Below are 9918 nucleotides of genomic sequence, written 5' to 3' on the forward strand. Positions count from 1 at the left end.
TGGGGCTCCTTCCAATAACACCTGCTCAGGGCTGAGCGTGTGGTTCTTTGGAGCTGGAGGCATCCTGTGAAAGAAGCCTAGGTGTGCCTGGCACGTAGTGTTTCGGTAAATGCTGGCCAGCTGCTAATGTGCACGTCAGGGCTAGGAAAGGACCGGGGGGCGAGGGCGGGGGCATAACGAGCCCTCCAGTGTTGCAGAAAATAGCTGGGGCCTGAACAAGGGGCAGAGATTTACATTTCTTTAAAGGTAATTTCAGCTTCAACCTGACTTTGCACCTGAAGGGAGGCCAGACAAGGACCACTCTTGTGTAGGTGAGGAAAGCAGGGCCCAGAGAGAGGAAAGTGAGAGGTCCTGAGCTGAAACCCAGGTCTCCAGGGTAACTGCCAGGGGAGGCAGGGACTGCAGGACATGGATGACACAGGCAACACCTTTTTCCTGAAACGCTTGGGGTGATGTGAACCTGTGAAGGAAGACCCTGATACCACCACAGGCGCTCCACTCACCCCGTTAGCTATGCCCTCGGCTCCAGCTTCTGAGCACTTCCTTTTCCAGTGGAGAAGTCTGTCCTTCATCCTGGTCACTCCTGTCCTCTGTTTTCTCCAGGAGAGAGCTTCAATATTTGAAGCAGGTCCCCATGGACCTTCGTCTGGCACTCATCTTTTTTGTTCCAGCAATTCCCAGTACCCAGTATTTTTTCAGAGGCTAGCTCTCCAGACAGGCCCTGCCGTATAAAGCGGGGGGTGCTCCCAGAGGCCATCTGGACAGTGTCCTGGAAGGCTGCACGGTGCCAGGCTGGGCTGAAGCCTCCCAGGCCAGTGTGGGGCTGCACCCTGCCCGAGAGCCTCCAGGAGCCACAGCTTTCATTCTCTATCTGCTCCTGGTTGAGCCAGACATCTGTTTGGAACCTGGAGGAAGAGGAAAGGGCAGGGACCCCAGGTGCGGGAGAGTAAGGAAGCCATCCTTCTGACCTGGGAGTTCGCCGGCGACAAGCCAGCTGTGTCTTGGAAAAAAAGCCTGGAGTAAGTAGCAGAGTGCCAGGGTGTCCAGACTGGGCGAACTAGACGGTCCCTGGACCTAACAGCTCCTCCAATTTTTCAGATCTCCTCCCTACCAGGCTCGGGTCTCACTCGCCCCCAGCAGGTGGTCCCTCTGGGGGCCACCCCCGGTGACGGGGGCTGGGCTGGGGGGTGTTATCCGACCTGAAAGCTTCCCCTAGGGAGGAAGGGCAGGGGCGGGGCGCCCGCGAAGGCCCAGGATATAAGGGACGGAGGCTGGCCTCGGGCCCCGCCACCCCACCATGCACGCCCACAGCCTGCCGTTGTTCCTCCTGCACGCCTGGTGGGCTCTCCACCAGGCGGGCGCCACGATGGTAGCCCCGGTGCCCCCTCGAACGTGGGGGCAGCCCTCGTCGCCATCCCCTCTTGCTTATATGCTGAGCCTGTACCGCGAACCGCTGCTCCGGGCGGACATCATACGTAGCCTGCAGGCGCAAGGTAGGCTGCCCCGCTCCGCCCCGCCCCGCCCGGCTCGGCTGGACCCCCGGGGCGCCTTGGGCGCTCCCGCGCGGGACTCCGGGAGAGCGCTGGAGCGGCAGAGGCTGCGGCACTGTGCCGGGGACGTGCCATTGAAAACGTATCCGCACGCTTGAAGGGCACGTTCAGAGGCTGGGGCTGACGGTGTCTCGGCGTCTGCCTTGGCTCGGGAGACAGGGTTGGTGGCACCCGGGGTGTGTCCCGGACTGAGACCTCTGCGTTCTGGTCTTGTTTAGCGTGGGTAAAGCGCGGGACTATAGGGTGGAAGACTGATTGTGCCACTGCTTATCTGTGCCGTCTTAAACTACTGTAATCTCCGGGCGCCTCGGTTTGCACATCTGTAGCATAGGGATAATAGTGCCTCCCTTATTGGACTGGCGAGGGCTACGGACAACGCACATAGAACGCTTAGCACAAAACCAGGCATAGTAATACATGGTCGTTATTATTGCTACAATTATTTTGTCTTGTCAATTTTTTTTTTCTTTTCGCGAGTGAGGGTGAACGGGCCCCGGGGTCTGGCGTTGGGAGTGTCTCAGGCTGAGACTGAGGTTCGAAATAGGGTATCAAGCATGTAACATCAGGGATTAGGTTTCAGAAATTCGGGATTAGAGATGAAATGCCCCGAAATCGAGAACTGCGGCAGGCTTGGGTCATCTAGCCCAGGCGGGGTAGGTGTCAGTGTCCCGGACGACACCGGGTTCAGGGCCTAGATTTGGAGCGGGCGAGGTCACTCCCATGGTGACCTTGAGAGTATCACCCGCGAGGATGAGACAGCGTGCGTTCTTGGCACTGGGCGCAGGTAGACGTTGAGAAGAGGGAGCCCTTCCCGCGGGGCTCCTCTACTCCGGGCAATCCACATCCTAGAGCCCGGGGTGGCCCCTGCCTGCCTGCACCTCTCTCTGCCTGCCGGGCCAGACGGCCCTCCCCGGAGTTCGGGCGAAATCCACATCCGATAATCTGATTTGACGGCCACCCGCCGGCCCCTTGTGATCTGGGGGTGGGGACTCCTAGCTCCCTGGCCAGCCGCGTCTGGGGTCAGACGGCCAGCGACCCTCTCCGGAAGGGTCATCTGGGGACTAGTCAGACTAGGGACACCCGGGGGGCGGAGCAATTTGAAAATTACTGGAGTGCTCTGCCCTGCCAGAAAGTTGGGGTTGGGGGTGTAGGTGGATGAGCAAAGAGTGGGAGGCGCACTTTTCCAATTCACTCCCTCCTTCCAGAGAGTTCCGGAAGGTTTGTGGTGATTTGACAGTCTGGGAGTCTGGGAGTCTGGGAAACTGGGCTCTGGTCCCTCAAACCCTGCTTCCCAATTCCCCATGTGTCCCTGGCAAATCAGCTGACTTTTCTAGTCTCCCCTTTTGTAAAAATAAAGTGCCCGGCTTTCTTTCTACCTCATTTGTGTGAGTGTGGTACCTTTCCATCTCGGGTTTATTTGTAAGCTGCACAGGATAAGGGGAAATGGGTGTTGGAATCTAACCAAATCAGGTTTGCATCCCTGTCCTGTGTCTTTCACTGTTTAACCATCTTCACCTTGGACCTTAGTTTCTTCATCTGCAAAATGGTGATAAAGGTGGGGAGGATTTAAGGAGACAAGGCTTATAAAACACTTGGCATGAGGGAAGCAGTTAATGGTAATTACCCTCATAATTTATAATAATGTAGGGTGGGAACTCGGTGTCATACTCACCCTCTTTTTCTACAGAGTCCCTGACTCTAACTCAACACCCTGTTTGAGGGGAAAGGAACCCAAGATCATGAGCCCAACCACTTCCTTCTTTAGAATTGGAAGTGGGTAGAGATTTCGCTGGGGCCCATGTGGCCAAATCTGCATTCAGTCTGTGGATGGGTTTCAGGGTGTCCATGAACCCTTCTTATAACCACCCCCAAATCACATTTATTGTGTTAGTAGGAAATGCAGTTTTTCTGGGGAGAGCATTCTTGGCTTTTATCAGGCATTGGTGACCCTCAAAGATTAGACACCCCCCCCGCATTATTCTAAGATGAACCAGAGCCAGATCTAAGAGAACCTGTTAGCACTGTGACCTGGGGAGCCCTTGGCTGCAGGTAGGGTAGTGGGGTCTCAGACTCTTCCAGCAGAAAGGAGTATCCTCCTCCCTGCCCCTGCGTCCACACTGCCATCCCAGCAGCAGATGACTCTGTTCCCCGGTCCAGGTCCCTCACTGCCTGGACATCTTCATTTCTAACTTGGACTTGGGTAATAATGAGGCGGCAGTTGATGATGGCCATTTATTGCACTTCGGTGGTTGTGCTGGGCAAAGCACTTTACACACTTTATCTCAGTAAATCTCAACACCCCTGTGAGGTGGATACTGTTACCATCTCCCTTTTACCCAGAGGGAAACTGAGGCCCAGAGAAAGCTGGCTGCCCAGTGTGGCAGCAAGTGGCAGAACTTGATCCATCATGGGAGACACCAGGCCCCTCCTCTTAAACACTGAGCTGGAATGCCTTCCTCTAAAAAGCCATTTGTGGATACTTGAGATAGTGTGTTTTAAGTCCTGGTATAGGCGGAGCTGTAGAGGAGTTGCTACATGTCACGGGGTGGTGCTGCGAAGGGCAGTGGGTGGTGTCAGCCTCCTCCCCACACCTCTGGGGAGTTGCTAGTCAGGGGCCGGTTATTGCCTCCTGCAGGTGCTAATGAGAAGGGAAGTGGAAATTAAGTGAAAAAGAACATCTAGGGATGGGCTGGGAGAAGCTTCAGGATGCTGAAGCTGGGAATTACGCCCTTCTAATGCAGGCTGGACTTCCCAGAGAAATCCACTTACTATCTGACCAAAGATGTTCTATGAGACAAAGAACCAAAAAAACAAAACTTTTATGTGGTCTGCCCAGAGTGGACCTAAGTCAGAGATCACTACCTTCGGGATTGATTTGCCAAAGGGTTACTGTTTTTATTTCTAATGAATATCCTCTGCCTTTTATTTAGCAATAGACCTTCAAACATCTTCATTTCCCTGGGTCCTCATGACAATGCAGGGAAGGGTAGGGCATTACTATTCCCACTGCAAAGATGAAACTGGGCTTGAAAAAAGTTACAGATCACTTTTAGCTGACCTGAAAAATCCACCAATATGTGCTATTCCCAGACATCAGACCAAATTAGTCCAGGACTAAAATGAATGGAATGTGCTTCCCCATTCCTTTTCATTCAGTATGGGTTTCATTGTCTTGGGTGTGTGCTTGCTGTGTCTGCCCTGGTGTGTGGATGATCTAGAGTGGGAAAGGGTGAGCGCCCTGCAGGTAGGTAGGAGAGACCACTGGGTGGAAAAGTGCAAGGTCAGTGCACAGTCAAGCTTAGAATGTCTTTAGAAACCTATTTGTAAGGTTGCCAAGAACTCTTGAAGTGTCTGCCTCTGTCTTTAGGAATTGGTGGGGGAAGGGGTGACCAGTCTTTGGCTTCCGTTGCCTATGCCTCCCTGGGAGCTCCAACCCTTATGACCTGTGAATCGACCTCATCGTGCTGTAAAACAGGCCACCCTTTCCAATGAGAAGACAAAGCCTGGCAAGCGGGCCACAGGGTGGGTGGAAGCCCAGGATTTCTGTCAGAAAGCTCAGGGCTTGTCCTTAGATTGCATGTGTGAGGGGAGAAGGGAGAAGGAGACGAACTCATCCAATTTTTACCAATTGTTCTCTGGAGTGTCTTGAGGGGGAGCAGCAGAACAGTGATTTGGAGGTTGGGCTTTGCAGTTGGGCTTATTCTTGGCTTTGCCACCTTCCAAGAATGACACCTCACGCAGGTAATTTAACCTGAGACTCAATTTTCCTCATCTCTAAAATGGGTTCAATAACATGCCCAGCTCATAGTGTTAGGGTGACGATTCATATAAGGTAAGGGCTCAGTCATGAGCTATGGCTGTTGTTACACCAACTGAGGCTGCAGGAGGCCCCCACTCACCTGCTTCCTTCTGGCTTTTTCTCACCCAGATGTGGAGATGGATGGGCAGAACTGGACCTTTGCTTTTGACTTCTCCTTCCTGGGCCAAGAAGAGGATCTGGCATGGGCCGAGCTCCGGCTGCAGCTGTCCAGCCCTGTGGCCCTTCCTCCTGACGTCCCACTCTCAATTGAGATTTTCCACCAGCCAAAGCTGAATGAGGATAAGGACCCACCCAACTGCCTAGAACGTCTTCGAATGGACCTGTTCACTGTCACTCTGTCCCAGGTTACCTTTTCCTCGGGCAGCATGGTCCTAGAGGTGACCAGGCCACTCTCCAAGTGGCTGAAGCACCCTGGGGAGCTGAGGGAGCAGATGTCCAGTTTGGCTGGAGAGTGTTGGCGGCGGCCTCCCACACCACCTGTCACCAACGTGCTCCTCATGCTCTATTCCAACCTCTCCCCGGAGCGGAGGCGGCTGGGGAGCTCCACTCTATTGTGGGAAGCTGAGAGCTCCTGGCGGGTCCAGGAGGGACAGCTCTCCCGGGAGAGGGGCAGGAGGCATCGTCGATATCACTTGCAGGACAGAAACCAACTGTGTCGGAAGGTCAAGTTCCAGGTGGACTTCAACCTGATCGGATGGGGCTCCTGGATCATCTACCCCAAGCAGTACAATGCCTATCGTTGTGAGGGCGAGTGTCCTAACCCCGTGGGGGAAGAGTTCCATCCAACCAACCACGCATACATCCAGGTGTGATGCCGAGGCCTGGGGAGGGGAGGCAGTAAGCTGTGGGGGAGAATTGTCCTTACTACCAGATCAGGACCCTGGCTTTGCTGTTAGGTTACTGTGTTCATTCACGCACAGTTATTCGAGCACCTACAATGTGCCAGGTTCTGTAACAGGTTTTAAGGATATAGAGATGACCAATGATAACATCCTCAGAGAGCCTACATGGAGTCATGCCTTGTCGGGTGACCCTGAACACACTGTTTTCCTGGGACTTTTTCCTTCTGTCATAAAATTAGGGGTGGGGCATGTAGACTGGAGGGTCTCAGTTCCTCCCACTGCCCTGACATTCTAGGAAAGGAAGTTCAGAATTTGGGGTTTGGGAATAGACAGGCCTGGGTTTGAATCCTATTCATTAGCTATGTGATATTGATCAAGTTGCTTACTCTCTCTGAGCCTCAGTCTCCTCACCTGTAAAATGGGGATAGCAATGCCATACTTCTAGGGTTACATGAGATGATATGCATACCACATGTGTAGTATCAATAGTTAGCAGCTAACAGGTATAATGTTGTCTTACCATTACTAGAAGTCTGTAACTCATTGATGCAATGGGGGCCGCGTTTATGAGGCCAAGGTAGAGATAATACTGTTCCAGCCACTGTACTTTTGCTGCCTAAAAACAGGAGTTGGACACATTTTGCAGGAGTAATAAAGCCAGAGACTACCACCAGGTGCCACTAATCAGCCTATGGTCTAGAAGGTGGTGGAGGGAGAGGAATGGAAGGAAAATGAGGTGGAGAAAGCAGAGAACAGAGCTTATATATGGTGGTCCTGACCTGCTCTCAAAGGTCACACGGGATCAAAGTGTTTTTATTTTCACTCTATGAAGCCTAGACTGAGAACCTCTTGGACCTGTATGTAGTACATCCTCCATGCCAAGCCTCAGGCAGGGTCCAGAGGCTCTGGGGAGAATGTGAGCTGAGCTCGTGAGAGGGAGGCAGTGGTGGGGGCTGGTATCCTAGAGGACCTGTCCGGGGCACAGGCCCTCCTGAGTCTCTCCCAGGCCCCACTTCTGTCCACCAGCCTACCTGCAGCACGATCAGAGGGAACCAGAGACCCAGACAGTCCCAGTCACCAAATCTAACACTGATCTGAAAAGCCACCACTGGACCACAGGGACAGGGCCCAGTTCCAAAATGCCAAGGGCTTGTTACCTTTTCTCCCGTTGACTCTGTTTGCCCTTCTCTGGGCAACAAAGCAAATCCCACAAGAATTTCCGCATGACTCTCTTCTGCTTCATATTTCTGGAACTAAACCAGGAGTTTCTTGGAATATTTTTGAAGTTGGTATTCACTCTAGACTAGAACAATAGGAGAACATATGTTACCTACTGCTCTACCCAGATACAGCTTTTAGAATCTTCTGTTTAAAGGCTGTTTAAAAAAAGAGTTATTTTAGATATTAGAGTTGATGATGTGTTGGCATTCTGATTCCTTTATGAAAAGAATTTTCTATTTTTGCCCCCAGAAACTGATTTTAACTCTCTGTAACTTTTTCACCCTTTACCCAGAAATGACACCATTCTGACCTCACCACTGGGATGTGAATTGACCCCCCTGTCCTCCCTTTCACAGAGTCTGCTGAAACGGTACCAACCCCACCGAGTCCCTTCCACCTGCTGTGCCCCAGTGAAGACCAAGCCCTTGAGTATGCTGTACGTGGACAATGGCCGAGTCCTTCTAGACCATCATAAAGATATGATTGTAGAAGAATGTGGGTGCCTTTGAGGAGCTCCTGCAGGTGTGTTGGATTTGCCTGTACCCTGGAAGGTTGGGAAGCTCCTAGAAGACATGATAACCATCTAATACAATGAGGAGAAACAAAGAGGGGGAAAAGTTCCTCTGTCCACCAGACCTAAGGAGGAAGGGCTGCCACCCTGTCCTTAAAGGCTCTGTGGGGTCTGGTTGAGCACAGAGGAGAGGGAGGAGGAAGCCTGTGAAGCAGGCTTGCTGGGTTTTCTCTTTGCTGAACAGACAGTAGCACGTGAAAGCACTAGTGCAAGAGTCCTTTAGCTAACTTTTTTCAACCCATGATCCCCTGGAAATTGTATGCAAGAGCTGGAGCATATGTGCATTTATTTTTGAGGTGGGACAAGGTTGTATTTAACTTTCGTGTATTCTCAAAAGTGGCCTTTGACATACACCCACCCACACCCTTGCCACCTGAAGATTAAGTATCGCTATGTAAAATTAAAAACAGTCCACTGGCTTTGGTTGCCTCAGGCTGGGTCAGGGAGCCCCCGCAGAGTGGCTCTCTGCTAACGAGTTGTACATACAATAAAGCCATTGTATAGTTCTCCTAGGCCAGCTGGTGCCTTTGAAGGGCGAGGCAGGAACTCGTCCAAGAGAACTGGCCACGTTGGACTACAGAAGCTGGAGCCCTGGGGCGTCCCCAAGTCAGTCTGCTCTGGCGGGCACAATCCATCCAAGTCTATTAAAGCTCGTGACAGTTCACCTCAGTCTGTCAATGCGTGCCGTTAATGAGGCCCCTGGGCTTCCTATCCATAGCAGTGAAGACACTGCCCTGGGTGGCAGACTTGGGTTATGGTCGCAGCTCAGCCACTGAGAAGCTGTGTGACCTCAGGTGAGTAATTCACTGCTCAGCCTCATCTTGTGAAATTAAAGCAGGCGGATGCTAGTGTGTTTCTGTGATTCTACTTTTCTCTTGCCAGCTGGCCTCATTGAGCACTGCCAAAACAGGGGCTCTATTTTTTTTTTGTTTGGCAGGGCGAGCGGACCATTTTATTGGGAATGTCAGTCCACAGTAAACTTACCCTGCTTTCCTAAGAAGCCCATAGACTAATGCTCCAACCTTAGGAAAAATGATTCCAATCTTGTGGGAATACTTGAGTTTAGAGGGGACTCAAACTTGACTTGGTTGAGTCAAGGTAGTAATCCTGGCCCAGGAAGGGGTTGGCTAGGCTAGAGCCAGGCCTGGGCCTGAGAAACCTCAATGCCCTGATTCAGCAACAAAACTGATCCAGTTGCTCATTCCCTGGAGTGGAAATAACCTGCCCTCCCCACAATTCAGAATCACAATAGGATTCTGCATTTGACTCTACTTAGAAAACAGTAGAGCTGGGGAGGCCTTGTGAGGTCAATTTTTGTACCATCCTCTTTCCTAAATGAGACTCCAGTGAGGCCTAGTGGCCTGATGCTACAGCTAGGAGTGGCAGGGCCAAGAGCTGAGCTCTGGTCTCTGGAGCCCCAAGGGCACCGTCCTTCATACCATCTAGGGGTCTTTGCTCTCTTAGCTTTGGGTCAAGGCCTTAGCCTTTGGAACCAGACATTTGAAACCCCACTTCCACTACCAAACTTAAGTTCTTGGGAGTAAAAATCCTATCCCAGGGCTTTAGAGCATCCTCTGTACTAAATGGGTGCCCAACTGTTCTTCTATGGCTGGGGCCAGGGAAGCGAAAAGGTCAAGCTATTTGTGGCTATAGCTTGTGGGAGCGTTTACAGTTAGCAGCTCTACCAACTCACAGAACAAACCCCACTGACGACAGGACACCGCCTCATATCAAGCAGAAGACGCAGGCACAAAGGAGTGAAAGGACGTTTTGCTGACCCCTGCTAAAAGCTTACTGGGTGGTGTGTCAGCGGCAGGGGCCTTCTGCTGCCTGGCCAGAGGTATTTGGGGCTGAGCCTACAACACAGCTCCGTGCTCTGGACCCTACCTGCTAGTGCAGGCTTTGTTAAGTCTG

The 9918-nt window shown here is 52.1% G+C and overlaps 1 protein-coding gene across 1 annotated transcript; it reads left to right on the forward strand.

Annotated features, from left to right (window-relative positions):
• The first annotated feature begins 1297 nt into the window (after positions 1-1297).
• On the forward strand, positions 1298-8007 carry NODAL (nodal growth differentiation factor). Its single transcript, XM_059899792.1, has 3 exons — positions 1298-1493; positions 5479-6176; positions 7790-8007. The coding sequence occupies exons 1-3, from the start codon at positions 1298-1300 to the stop codon at positions 7940-7942; spliced, it is 1047 nt and encodes a 348-aa protein (XP_059755775.1). The 3' UTR covers positions 7943-8007.
• Positions 8008-9918: the final 1911 nt, after the last annotated feature.

This window comes from Balaenoptera ricei, chromosome 16, assembly GCF_028023285.1.
Source record: "Balaenoptera ricei isolate mBalRic1 chromosome 16, mBalRic1.hap2, whole genome shotgun sequence".
Lineage (NCBI taxonomy): Eukaryota > Metazoa > Chordata > Mammalia > Artiodactyla > Balaenopteridae > Balaenoptera > Balaenoptera ricei.